The 13,420-nt window shown below is 42.2% G+C and overlaps 2 protein-coding genes across 3 annotated transcripts; one reads left to right on the top strand and one right to left on the bottom strand.

The window, feature by feature from the left end:
• The first annotated feature begins 169 nt into the window (after positions 1–169).
• LOC109890641 (glycogenin-2-like) lies at positions 170–7,741 on the top strand. Of its 2 annotated transcripts, XM_020482609.2 has the most exons (9): positions 170–620; positions 883–1,021; positions 1,309–1,483; positions 2,094–2,256; positions 2,644–2,770; positions 2,919–3,132; positions 3,409–3,918; positions 4,465–4,605; positions 5,573–7,741. In XM_020482609.2, the coding sequence occupies exons 1-9, from the start codon at positions 614–616 to the stop codon at positions 5,699–5,701; spliced, it is 1,605 nt and encodes a 534-aa protein (XP_020338198.2). In that variant the 5' UTR covers positions 170–613; the 3' UTR covers positions 5,702–7,741. The 2 variants fall into 2 exon arrangements, with proteins under 2 accessions (XP_020338198.2, XP_031680326.1); XM_031824466.1 differs by lacking the exons at positions 3,409–3,918; positions 4,465–4,605 and having other exon boundaries at positions 171–620.
• Positions 7,376–11,436, bottom strand: lg5h10orf53 (linkage group 5 C10orf53 homolog). The gene is made up of 3 exons (XM_020482607.2): positions 11,226–11,436; positions 10,959–11,078; positions 7,376–7,892 (listed from the first exon to the last, which is right to left on the bottom strand). Exons 1-3 carry the CDS (start codon positions 11,317–11,319, stop codon positions 7,828–7,830), a joined length of 279 nt encoding a protein of 92 aa, XP_020338196.1. The 5' UTR covers positions 11,320–11,436; the 3' UTR covers positions 7,376–7,827.
• Positions 11,437–13,420: the final 1,984 nt, after the last annotated feature.

The following is a 13,420-nucleotide window of genomic DNA, read 5'->3' as shown; positions in this document are numbered from 1 at the left end:
TGTTGTCCATAGTATAATTAATTTGTATATCATGAAGATTGACTAACAGTTCTACAGTGAATTGAATGCATCTGCACGTAGTACTATGCCCTTAGTTCCAGGGGTTGGACTACTGCAGACTCTAGAGAGTACAGTTGTTGAAGGTCCTGCTTAAACTCTGCAAGTTTTCATTTTAGTTGAATGACCAGTGACACATGACCGAGAACTCAAACAGAGAGACTGATTTTGCTCTTGGTCTAAAAAACAGCAGATTTATTTGTGTATCTACCAGCTTGAGGTTACACCCCCTGGCTTTAGATATAACCTCTCATAGTACATTTACAACTAATACTACTAAACTTTGAAATAGCTGTAATTTAAAAAAAAACGTTGTATTGATCATTCTGTATCTATTGTTTGCGGGACAGTTACTACTGCTGGACTCGCTGGACTGTCGGACTGCAGTATCAACATATTGGAGTTTCATTTTAGGGGAAACCAGTGCATTTTCTGCCAAGTCCTCTCTGCCAGTGGTGCGGGACCTGATCAATCACTTTGACACTTCTATTACCATCTATCACTTTTACCTCTGCCTCAAGTTGTTGTTCGTTTAGAGGAGTCGCTGTCACACACCATGCCAGGTAAGTTCTCATCATTATATCATAACCAGTTTAATATAACCTGCCAAGTGTCAAGTTGATTGACGTCACTCCCTTGCAATCTCTAGCAAGAGGAAAAGAGGAAGCGCTTGAATCTTGGGGAAAAACTTGAGAAATGTACTACTTTTAACTCTTAAAAGAACATAACGCTGATGGCCCAGTAAAACTGCTAAAATCCCCTGCTGGGTGTTGGTCATCTATTTCTATGAATAACACCACCCACTCTTCCTTCCTGTGCCACCAGCGAACCAGGCCTTCGTCACCCTGGCCACCACAGACAGCTACTGCATGGGGGCTCTGGTGGTAGGACAGTGTTTACGACGACACAGGACCACACGGCAGACTGTTGTGATGGTCTCCACTAATGTCTCTAGCCAGGCACGGTGAGAGAAGTCCATGCATCTCAGACAGAAATGTAATATCACCGAGTCATGGAGAGTGATGCATGACCTATTAGAATGTGAATGAAAGTTATACTCTGTGACAGAGGTCCCGGAAGAATCAGACAAATGAAGTGTTTTGTCTCTCATCAGTTAAGGGGGCATTAGATTCACTGGATGGAGTCGTTTGCGGTCCTGGGTTCGCTGCTGACCTAGTGTATTTCTTGTGTATTGAAGTCATGTAAAATCGGACTGTTAGTTGTGGTAAATCCTGCGTTCTCTCCCCATAGGGCTGCCCTGGGCCATGTGTTTGACCAGGTCCTGGTAGTGGATGTGCTGGACAGTGGAGACCAAGCACATCTATCCTGGCTGGGACGACCAGAACTGGGGGTCACTTTCACCAAGCTCCACTGTTGGACCCTCACCCAATACAGCAAATGTGTGTTCCTGGATGCAGACACACTCGTGAGTGTACTGAAATCTCCCGAGACACCACTTGTCTCTAATATAAACACCCACTCAATAATCAATTTGTTTTAAAACCAAGGAAGCAAACCTTACAATGTCAAAGCTTGGTCTTTACCAGCAAATCAATTTTAATGTTTGAGTTGTGCAATTATGTATCTGTAACTAACATGGACCCAAACATAGTCATTGAAAGGTAAATCAGTACCTAACATGAATGTGACAATCGCCATGGGACAAACCGTCATATTTTTGGTCTATAAAGACAAGTACAGAGCGCTTTTTACGTGCTGCAGAGATGGGCGTGTTTGGTTTGAGTGTCAAGATCAAGCAAATGGAGCCCCGACTGGTCAGAGGGCTATGTAGGAAGCTCAACTGAAATTGATACAGAATGAGCACATCCAGTGTCATACAATAAATCTGAGCTCTCATTATAGAAAACATCCACAAGTATGTGCAGTACCTACAAACGGCATCATGACCCTTGATCTGGATCTTGACTTTAATCAAATCGGTGTTCATGTCGCAGAAAATGTGCAATAAATGAACTCTGTACAAATGGCATTAGAAACTAACTTCCTCTGTTTCCTGTTGACTCCCTGGCCTGTAGGTGTTGTGTAACGTGGACGAGCTGTTTGAGCGTGAGGAGCTGTCTGCGGCCCCTGACCCTGGCTGGCCGGACTGTTTTAACTCAGGGGTGTTTGTGTTCCGGCCCTCTCTGATCACACACGGCAGGCTGTTGGAGCATGCACGACAACACGGCAGCTTCGACGGTCAGTCAGAACCCTAACTCTTGCTTCAAGTCCACAGCCCAGTTCAACCCTAACCCCAGCCTCAACGCTGACCCTAGCTTCAAGTCCACATCCCAGTTCATCCCTAACCCTAGCCTCAAACCTGACCCTAGCCTCAACCCTGACCCTAGCCCTTTAACTGTCTCTTCTTGAAAGACATTTGGAAAACACACCTTGATGTTCATTTAGGAAATTTACAGAGCTCTACCACGCGGTTGAGAATACCAGCAATGCCATATTAGAATTGTCCATTTGCATAGCAACTTTACCTATCTCAACAATATTACATAAATGACTTTACTTCTTCATTGGCTCTTCCTTATGATCTGAGCTGACAGTAACTCTACGGTATGCCCTCTCTGTTTTCAGGTGGGGACCAGGGCCTCTTGAACACATTTTTCAGTGACTGGGCTGTTAGAGATATCAGTAAACACCTGCCTTTTGTGTACAACCTCAGTGCCATCGCAGTCTACACCTATTTGCCTGCTTATCAAGAGTGAGTCATATTTAACTTCAAGTGGATCATTTCAGTAAATATTACATTTCCGTGATTGAAAAGCATATTTTGACCACAAGCCTGACCCCAACCCTGCTATGTTTTTTTGATGTTGACCATGTTGTACTGTTATCCTGGTCCCACACAGATATGGTCACAATGCTAAGATTGTCCACTTCCTGGGTTCGGTCAAGCCATGGAATCTACGTTCTAACTCACAGACCAATCAGCACACCAACAGCCACCTGGAAGAGTTTGTTTACCAGTGGTGGATGGAGTACTCCTACTTACATCACCTTATAAAGACAATGTCCCATCAAGAACCTGCTGTGCCAAGCCAACATGCTGGGCCAAAGCAACATGTAAGACATTGTAGAATTGACTCTCATATTTTTCTCATACTGTATATTCACTTTTTAACATAACCACATGCAAAACAAAGTGAAAATGTCATTGCATTGCACATCCTATAGAGAACATGTGTGTTTTCTCCTATGTCTGTTGTTCTTATGCAAAAGTACCACAGAGAGAGATCAGAGTCCAGTACTCTTGCCCCCTACTCTTCTTCTCTCTACACACCTATACCAATATACCTTGGGTGGTTCTCAACAGTACACACCATCACACTTCTTTCACAGAGCCAGGGAAGAGAAGAAGAGAAGCCAAAGGGGAGAGAAGAAGAGAAGCCAAAGGGGAGAGAAGAAGAGAAGCCAAAGGGGAGAGAAGAAGAGAAGCCAAAGGGGAGAGAAGAAGAGAAGCCAAAGGGGAGAGAAGAAGAGAAGCCAAAGGGGAGAGAAGAAGAGAAGCCAAAGGGGAGAGAAGAAGAGAAGCCAAAGGGGAGAGAAGAAGAGAAGCCAAAGGCGAGAGAAGAAGAGAAGCCAAAGGGGAGAGAAGAAGAGAAGCCAAAGGCGAGAGAAGAAGAGAAGCCAAAGGCGAGAGAAGAAGAGAAGCCAAAGGCGAGAGAAAAAGATGAGCCAAAGGCAAGAGAAGAAGAGAAGTCAAAGGCGAGAGAAGAAGATAAGCCAAAGGGGAGAGAAGCAACAGTGTCGTTGATAGAGGACCTCACAGAATCATTACTCCGAAAAGTCAATCTGCTCACAGAGGAGAGGAAGAAGAGGCTTGATTCACCCACGCAGCCAGGAGAAATGGTTAGTCTTTAACAAAAGATGATATCGAGCTTTTGCCTCTGCATTATGATTATTAATTAGGTATGACTTAAGTGTCTGAGGGATTTTGGAAGTAGTAAGTATTAGTTGTTAATTCTGATAGCTCTTTAACCCGGTTACGAATTCTGATCAGCTTGAGGGATTTTGCTCAACGAGTAAGAATTTAGAGAATTTAAGGTTATCGCAGTGGTTGTGATTCTAGAGGCTGTGCACACCCTGCCAGTGTCAATGCGTCATAGGAAGGAACAGTGTGAGAAAATGAATGAAATGATTTCTCAACACCTATTGAAATCTGACTCACGGACCTATATGATTGAAGCCATTGCTGTCAATACTTGCAACCTGGTGTAAACAATTCACTGGGTAATAATTTACCACACTAATAGTAAATAAATATAATTTATATATAACAAATATTAAAGTGGATGCTTGTCAAATACTTAGAATTTTAGTTGGGTGTCTCTAGCTGTCTGTTGTTGTGGAGCGACCTATAACTAACTCCATGTGTGATTGGTCCCTGTCCTACAGCGTACCCAACGTCAGGGTGTATCCACGGGGAAGGAGGGAGGAGCTGGAACAGCCAACCAGGACCCACCTGGACCCAGTGAGGAAGGGTCAGAGGTCACTGAAACGGCCTTCAACCCCATGGAGGATCCTGCCACTGAACCTGTACGCCACCTGTCTACACTAATATACACGGAGTGTACAAAACATAAGGACACCTGCTCTTGACGTAGATTGACCAGGTCAAACCACGTGACAGCTATGATCCCTTATTGATGTCACTTGCTAAATCCACTTCAAATCAGTGATGAAGGGGAGGTGACAGGTTAAAGACAATTGAGACATGGATTGTGTATGGGTGCCACTCAGAGGGTGAATGGGCAAGACAAAAGATTCAAGTCCCTTTGAACAGGGTATGGTAGTAGGTGTCAGGCGCACCGGTTTGAGTGTGTCAAGAACTGCAACGCTTCTGGATTTTTCACGCTCAACAGTTTCTCATGTGTATAAAGAACGGTCCACTACCCAGAGGACATCCAGCCAACCTGACACAACTGTGGGAAGCATTGGAGTCAGCACCCCTGTGGAACGCTTCAACACCTTGTAGAATCCATGCACCGACGAATTGAGGCTGTCCTTGCAGCTCTATATTAGAAAGGTGTTCCGAAAGTTTTGTACACTCAGTGTATATTTAAAGCCTACTATTAGGAACTGATTTAAGAAATGATCGATATGTCATTCCATGTTTAAATGATCAACATTACAGAAACTGTTGGCAAAATACAAATTCCTACTGTAGTATCACCCTCTGCTGGTGCACAACAGTATTAACATATTTGACCTTAACAACAAAATATCACACTTCGTATTGCTTCAAGGCCTCCCGGTAACCATTCCTTAGTGATTTATTTGAATGTTCCTCATGTCTCCATCTTTCATTTTTCATTACTCTTCTGACTGATGGTGAATGGATTGGCTGCCTAATCAATTGTTTTTTATCATCTTGGTTATTACGAATATAATTTATCATCATGGTTCCTAATCTATTATATAATCTTGGTCATTTTGAATCTCTTTTATCATCTTGGTTATTTCCAATGTATTTTCTTTGAACATCTCGGTAATTTCCTTGTAGACTGCTGCCAAGACAGAGGAGGATGATCTGGAGCAGCGGAGGCTGTGGGAGGAGGGCCAGGCGGACTACCTGGGCAAAGACGCCTTCGACAACATCCAGAAAAAACTGGACCGATTCTTATATTTGTAGCTTGTTTCGTGTGGCAAGATACTGTAGCAATAGTACTGTATACTCATGTTCATGTTGAAGTGTGTTATGTCTCTAGCGTCGACCACCACTCTAATAGGGGTTTCGGTGTCCCTTTGCTGTAAAAAAATATATATATATATAAACTTGATTCCAATTTCATTTAAAAAAATGTGCTCATAGAATTCATGTTGAGATGCATTCCTTATTTTGATGTTATGCTGGATATATCTGGAAGATTTTAAATGGTCTCTATGTTGCCACTAGAGGGCACTGTGGCTTTTAAAATAAAGCACTTTTCCTGGTCAAAGATAAAGTCACACTCAACTCCAACAGCCCTATAGGGGTCATGATAGTCTTGTGTAGACTACGGCAACTAGGGAAAGAAGAAGTAATATTGGCCTCAGGGATCCTATTCATACATGTTGTTGGAGCAATATCCATCTATAGGCTTGTACACCACTATTGTCCTAGGAGAGAATGGTAGCCCTCACTGTGAGGGTCTGGAAAGGGCTGTGTAGACCTACCAAGGCTAAGGAGATACATTTGGAGAACAGCAGCAGCCTTATGTAACTTAAGGCTGCACTTAAATGGACTAATCAGCCACACCTTTATATCAGGCAAGTGGAGTCATCTGGCTGTATTCTCTACCAGTTATTCAATAGCATTGACATCACAATAACCCTCCTAAAGGAGTCTATTTGCTTTGACAATCGCTTTCATTTGACACCCAGATGTTTTCTCTGAATTCCATAGCTTCGCTGTCAGGTACATTAACTGTGCTATCCACCTAGCCAGGTTGAAGATCTAGCAAACTGCATTGCGCTGTTAAAAACAGGAGCTTCAGGCAATAGTTTAGGAGGGTGGAGGCGTGAGGAGAGAAAAATACAGTATATTTCAGTTAGTTTCCTTTTGTTTACTCCCCCTTAAATGTGTTTCAGTGCTAGACACTGCGTCCCGAATGGGACCCTATTCCCTATATAGTGCACTACTTCTACTGGTTCTGGTCAAAAGTAGTGCACTATATATGGAATAGAGTGACATTTGGGATGTATACACTGATGCCTCACAGGAAGAAACGTAGGTAATCATCTCGGATCTTTCAGACGATGGGGGGGACAAGGTATTCTTTTCGTTGTCTGATATTCACCCAAAAAGAAAGTCCTCCAAGCTGGCTGCTTTTAGTAATAAAGCATTAATAACATTTCGAGGACAATCACAGGCCAAGAGGAGGCGTACTGTATTTATATGTGTGTGTGTGTCCTTGATTACATTGAAATGAAATGTGATAAGTGCCATGAACCCCTATAAGCACCTCCATATGTTTTTGGTTAACGTTGAAGCTGACATTGAGCCTAACCTCAGAGGTGGCGTCCGAAATGGCACCCTACCCCCTTAAGAGTGCACTACTTTTGACCAGAGCAGGGCTCTGGTCAAAAGTAGTGCACGACATAGAGAATAGGGTGCCATTTGGGACACAAACCAGACTGTGACTGTGTGGCAGTGTTTGCATGACTGTTTGGATTTTAGCTTGCAATGCAAATTTGGTCCGCTAATTTGGTCTGTGGTTTGACCGATGGGGTATGATTCTATTAGTGCACAATCCCTCCCATAAGGCTAATTGAGAATGGATTGCAGAAGTAATCATATTCAGATGACGAGAGAGACCACAGGAAGCAGATCTAAGAATGGTTGTATGCCAAAGGTTAAGGGAATTATATGGATTTTGTCATGTATGTTTTCAGACAGGGACCAGACACAAAATTGTCTGAGGCAATATCGACAATGATATACTAACTATAGTACAGTCAATCACCACAAAGCAAAAATCATAAGAAACTATAATGACTACATGTTGCAATTAGCATGTTGCAGTCTCTCAATACAGACTGTTGAGATGACCAGCATAAACGGCACGTTTGATTCTGGGTCCCCGAGATTTTGTAGCAATAAATACAACAACACTTGACTTAATGCTGGAGAAGACTATTGTATGGTACTGTAATGCTTGTCATCAAAAAAAATAAAAACACAAAAAGTGTCTGTTGCTGTGCTTCTCTTCAGGTTTACTATTAGATTCGCCTAGATTCATCCCCTTGACCAATCTCCTGGTAGAGTGTGGGTGTATCTCAGTATGCATTCTGCACAGCAGTGACGGCCTCCTTGCATAGGGGGTCCAGTTTCCCATCTCCTCCTGTGGAAGGCAGACTGTTACTCTATAAACACAATGTACTCAATGCTACTGTGACATCATAATCAGTGACTTGGACAATCTGATTAATCCGAACACCCTATGACGATGGCTTCATATAGATGGCTCTAGAAGAGGGGTTTTCAACCTTTTCTTGCCCAGAAGCCCCCTCCCAGGCAAATTGGCGACCCAGGGATCCCCATCCTACATTATCAAAAATGTTTTGTCACCTCTTGTTAGGTGAATGATAATGTAAAGGACAAGTAATCAACTTTTTTTTAATTAATAGATTTGGTAGATAGTTTTTCCTTATTTTGAAGTATGAGGACACCCCTTCAAATTAGTGGCTTCAGCTATTTCAGCCACACTCGTTGCTGACAGGTGTATAGAATTGAGCACACGGCCATGCAATCTCCATAGACAAACATTGGCAGCAGAATGGCCTTACTGAAAAGCTCTGAATTTCAACATGCCACCTTTTCAACAAGTCAGTTTGTCAAATTTCTGCCCTGCTAGACCTGCCCCGGTCAACTGTAAGTGCTGTTATTGTGAAGTGGAAACGTCTCGGAATAACAATGGCTCAGCTGTGAAGTGGTAGGCCACACAAGCTTACAGAACAGGACAGCTGAGTGCTGAAGCGCATAGCATGTAAAAATTGCCTGTCCTCGGTTGCAACACTCACTGAGTTCTAAACTGCATCTGGAAGCAATGTCAGCACAAGAACTGCTCGTCAGGCGCTTCATGGAATGGGTTTCCATAGCCGAGCAGCCGCACACAGGCCTAAGATCACCATGCGCAATGCCAAGCATCGGCTGGAGTGGTGTAAAGCTTGCCGCCATTGGACTCTTGAGCAGTGGAAACGCGTTCTCTGGAGTGATGAATCACGCTTCACCATCTGGAAGTCTGGCGGGAAAAAATCTGGGTTTGGCAGATGCCAGGAGAATGCTACCTGCCCCAATGCATAATGCCAAATGGAAAGTTTGGTGGATGAATAATTGTCTGGGGCTGTTTGTCATGGTTTGGGTTAGGCCCCTTAGTTCCAGTGAACAGAAATCATAACGCTACAGCATACAATGACATTCTAAACGATTCTGTGCTTCCAACTTTGTGGCAACAGTTTGGGGAAGGCCCTTTCCTGTATCAGCATGAAAATGCCCCCATGCACAAATTGAGGTCCATACAGAAATAGTTTGTCGAGATAGGTGTGGAAGAACCTGACTGGCCTGCACAGAGCCCTGACCTCAACCCCATCAAACACCTTTGGGATGAATTGGAATGCTGATTGCGAGCCATGCTTAATCGCCCAACATCAGTGCTGTAATGATGTGCGCTGAAAGTCAGGAGGGAAATTCAGGGAGTGAGTGTTTTAATAAATTAACACAACACAAAAATAAGAAACACAAACAATGTACAGAACTGACACAGGAACAGAAACAATAACGCCTGGGGAAGGACCCAAGGAAGAGACATATATAGGGAAGGTAATCAGGGAGTAACCAGGCGAGTCTGATGACGCGCAGGTGCGCGTAACGATCGTGACTGGTGTGCGCCATAACGAGCAGCCTGGTGACCTAGAGGCCGGAGAGGGAGCACACGTGACAAGTGCCCAACCTCACTAATACTCTTATGACTGAATGTAAGCAAGTACACACAGCAATGTTCCAACATCTATTGGAAAGCCTTCCCAGAAGAGTGGAGGCTGTTATAGCATCAAAGGGAGGACCAACTCCATATTAAATCCCATGATTATGGAATGAGGTGTTCGATGAGCAGGTGTCCACATACTTTTGGTCATGTAGTGTATGTCATTTTCTTAACCCATCTAGTGACTAAATGACAGCGTAGGTTTCAAGTATCATGCTAGCTAGTCTTGGGTGTATGCCTGGGAGAAACAGATGGGACGAAAGTAACACCTTGTAAACAGATGACCCGGAATCAAATCAAAGAACTTTTAAGCACAGGTCATTGTCTCCTCCAGCTCATATTGCTTTTATAATGTCAGCAAAATATCAACAAGTGACTGAATGTTTGAAAATGATATATAACATCGTTAGAATTATGCCTTAATCAATCAGCTTTTCACATAAGCTTTTATCAACAGGTTAGTGGTTAAAAAATATATATCTTTATGATTCTGGGGGTCAATAACCTTGTATCAAGCCATGAAAATGTGATAAGCATGATGAGTTTGCCTTTTTAGAAGAGAATAAAGACATTGAGTCTATCAAGGAATGAGGAACTCCTGACATGGACAACTGGAGCATAGCATGACTAATAATTGAAAATCATCTACTATATTCTCATTAAAGTGAGACTAGAAAATTATGCTTACTATAGATATTATGTGATCCATTTTAGTGCGATTAATATTGTAAGGCTAACTATTGTGGTTTCGCAACATTGCGATGTTGACGTATAGTTCATTTTCCTAAATGTCGAACCTTTGGCATTACTTATTCAAATCGGCACAAACGTGAATTTACGGCTGGTAGTACATTGGTTGAAATTAACGAGCGTTACAACCCAGAAACATGGAGACGAGACAAATATTGTGCACTTCTCGCCAGCTGTTACTTCTGTCCCAAGGCTGTGTTTACTCCCGCCCCGCCGACAAGTACAAAAGTAATATTGCGGTAGTTTTGTTCTCAGTCTATTTAATTTCAACTCATTTACCATATACATGAAATTACAGTTGCTAATGGTAGAGGACACAGAAGTTGTTTGTCATACAATATGGTGTCTCTAGCTCTATCGATCTCTGAGTAAATAGAAACAAGAAGCAATATTCATTAACAAAAATGTATCCACTTTTTTGTTGCTCTACTGATATATTTTCGCCGAACCCCTAGAGGGGTGGCAGACTCTAGGTTGAATACCCCTGCTCTAGAATTAGTTTTTTCATTTGTTTACAGATGAGGTCACAATCAGAGAGTGGACACGGGTTATATCCATGTGCATTCAGTTACAGTATGCATACCTCACTCTGTGAAAACGATACTTCATAATTGACCACAGGTAAGAGTCTGTACACTTTGACCGAGTAATCTACAGTATCTACATTGAATTTACCAAACTCCAGTTGTTTTATGCTGCATGTGTAGACACATTCTCCATTGACCACAAGTTCCACCTTGTTCCAATCAGACATTTTCTCCAATACACTTTGATGTCCATTCTCTTTCAATGCAGCTAGGAAAGTTAGAAGACATAGATAAGTGACATTATCGGGGAAACTTAAAGGTAGGCTACTAACTGCTCCCTTATATAAAACCAATACGCACTTTATGACGCTGCAATAGGCACACTTATTTGAATGTAGCCAAGGATTATATCTACCTTGGAGGCCAATCAGACGAAACGTTCTGTGGTCCACGATGCCACACGATTTATAAGGGCCGTAGCGCACGATTACTACTGCATTTTGAGGCATTGTAACTATTGCTGATAACGCCTATTACCAACTAAACCTCTTCTATGTCCTGGATTAATTTCTGGCCTGTGTTACGCACAGCAGTGCCCCTAACGACGGGGCGCGACGGTCATCTCCAAGGAAGTAATTTGCTGGTTTGGTGTGACGTCACCGTGAAGCCGGTTTGTGGAGAAGTCACCGCTCAATGCGTTTATTGACTAGTCAAAACGAGAAAACTCTGAAATTTCAGACTTGCTAACTGGTTGAAGTTATACACATGCCGCATTCATTCAGTTAGCAAGTCGGACATGTACGAGTTTCCTAGATAAGACTAGCACATGAACGCGGCATAACACATGCTCCCTGTAAGATACAGTGTGAGTTATTATAAAATCATAGTTTAGTTTACGCGCAGACTGCAGAGTTTAACGCATTTATGACAGCATAGTGGCTGCACGTCATAATCAACATTATCAGCATATGGATGTTGCGGTCCTCTTTTGAAATACCCTTTACTGAGTCTTTGGTTAAACATTTCAATTTGGTTAAATTACCTTATGTCATGTTATGTATGGTAAAGTGATTACATTCTACACTGAAGAGGTTTGTGCGTTTACAGGTGCTACATTTCCCTGTGGTACTAAAGTAATCTATGGGCCATATGTTATCCTGCAAGCTGAGACACTTAAATTATAAAGGTGCTCTGGTCACACTCCCAAACACCTCCTGCTCTAGCCATAGGAGCGAATGACATCACCGCCCAGGCAGTCTTTTGAGTTGCCTTTGGGTTTGTCTGTGGGTGAGGCAGGCAACTGCATCATGGGAAAACTTTTGAGGGATGCTGCTTGTCCTGAGATTGAGTTGATTGAATATCATGTTATTGGAGACCTTTGGCTCAATTTCATGAATAAGCAAAGTCACTCAGTGACTAAACACACTGAGGCATAAATCTAACACACATAGGCCTATATGAATCACACACAACCCCCATGTGCATGATCATCACACACACACATAAGCATTTGTCAACATCTAAGAGACCAAGGGAAGGAAGAGGGTTTTGGTACACTCCAGCTTTCATCATTGTGGACTTTATCATTCACAGCCTGTTCCAAAGGGCCTGTATTCTGTTCCCATGACTCTAGAACACATGACAGTGAGGGTGATTGTCTCCTGTGATTAGATTTGTTCTGAACACAGACGATCACTTGGATTCTCTTTAAAATGAAGTCACATTTATGATTCTACAATCACGACACAGCAAAACGATCACATTTTGTAAATCTGTTGCTGATTTTGTTTTTCAGATTGAGGAACCTCTAACGCTAGTCTTCCCTTTTCATTCTCTAAAATCATTTCTATCTAATAAAATATTTCACTGATAAGCATAGGGAAGTGCAGGTAAATAAACCTATTAAAAGTGACACGTAATTTCCTCACTCAACCCAGTTCATCTCTCAAATCTTTTCACAATGTGCTCCACATCTTTAGTGTTGAATCAGATCATGGAAAGAACTTCCTAAATCCGCATCCACTTGATTCTGGAGCATCAACATAATCTGGGTAAAAGATGCCTCTGGAAATACCAATGATCTGTCTAGATTCTCTTCTTCCTCTCTCTCTCTCTTAGGGCTTTATTGGCATGGGAAACATGCTTACTTTGCCAAAGCAAGATAAATAGATAATAAACTAAAGTTAAATAAACAATTAAAAATTAACTGTAAACATTACACTAACAAAAGTTCCAAAGAATAAAGACATTTCAAATGTCATATTATATATATATATATATATATATATATATACACACACACAGTGTTGTAATGATGTGAAAATAGTTAACGTACTAAATGGAAAGTGAATAAACATAAATATAGGTTGTATTTACAATGGTGTTTTGTTCTTCACTGGTTGCCCTTTTCTTGTGGCAACAGGTCCCAAATCTTGCTGCTGTGATTCACACTGAGGTATTTCACCCAATAGATATGTTTATCAAAAATGGATTTGATTTTGAATTCTTTCATACATTTGGCAGAAGGCTAGGAAGTGCAGCTCAGTTTCACCTCAGTTTGTTGGCAGTGTGCACATAGCCTGTCTTTTCTTGAGAGCCAGGTCTGTCTTC

Source organism: Oncorhynchus kisutch, linkage group LG5 (genome assembly GCF_002021735.2).
Source record: "Oncorhynchus kisutch isolate 150728-3 linkage group LG5, Okis_V2, whole genome shotgun sequence".
Lineage (NCBI taxonomy): Eukaryota > Metazoa > Chordata > Actinopteri > Salmoniformes > Salmonidae > Oncorhynchus > Oncorhynchus kisutch.
This window is presented reverse-complemented; position numbering and strand designations above follow the sequence as displayed.

Excerpts from the sequence above, each read along its gene's own strand:
- LOC109890641 (XM_020482609.2), top strand. Across the intron at positions 2,257-2,643 it reads ACAACACGGCAGCTTCGACG|GTGGGGACCAGGGCCTCTTG; the intron begins GTCAGTCAGAAC and ends CTCTGTTTTCAG. Across the intron at positions 2,771-2,918 it reads TATTTGCCTGCTTATCAAGA|ATATGGTCACAATGCTAAGA; the intron begins GTGAGTCATATT and ends GGTCCCACACAG.
- lg5h10orf53 (XM_020482607.2), bottom strand. The coding sequence starts at position 11,319 with ATGCCTCAAAATGCAGTAGTAATCGTGCGCTACGGCCCTTATAAATCG. Across the intron at positions 11,079-11,225 it reads TCGTCTGATTGGCCTCCAAG|CTGCATTGAAAGAGAATGGA; the intron begins GTAGATATAATC and ends TAACTTTCCTAG. Across the intron at positions 7,893-10,958 it reads CATAAAACAACTGGAGTTTG|GAGGAGATGGGAAACTGGAC; the intron begins GTAAATTCAATG and ends TGCCTTCCACAG.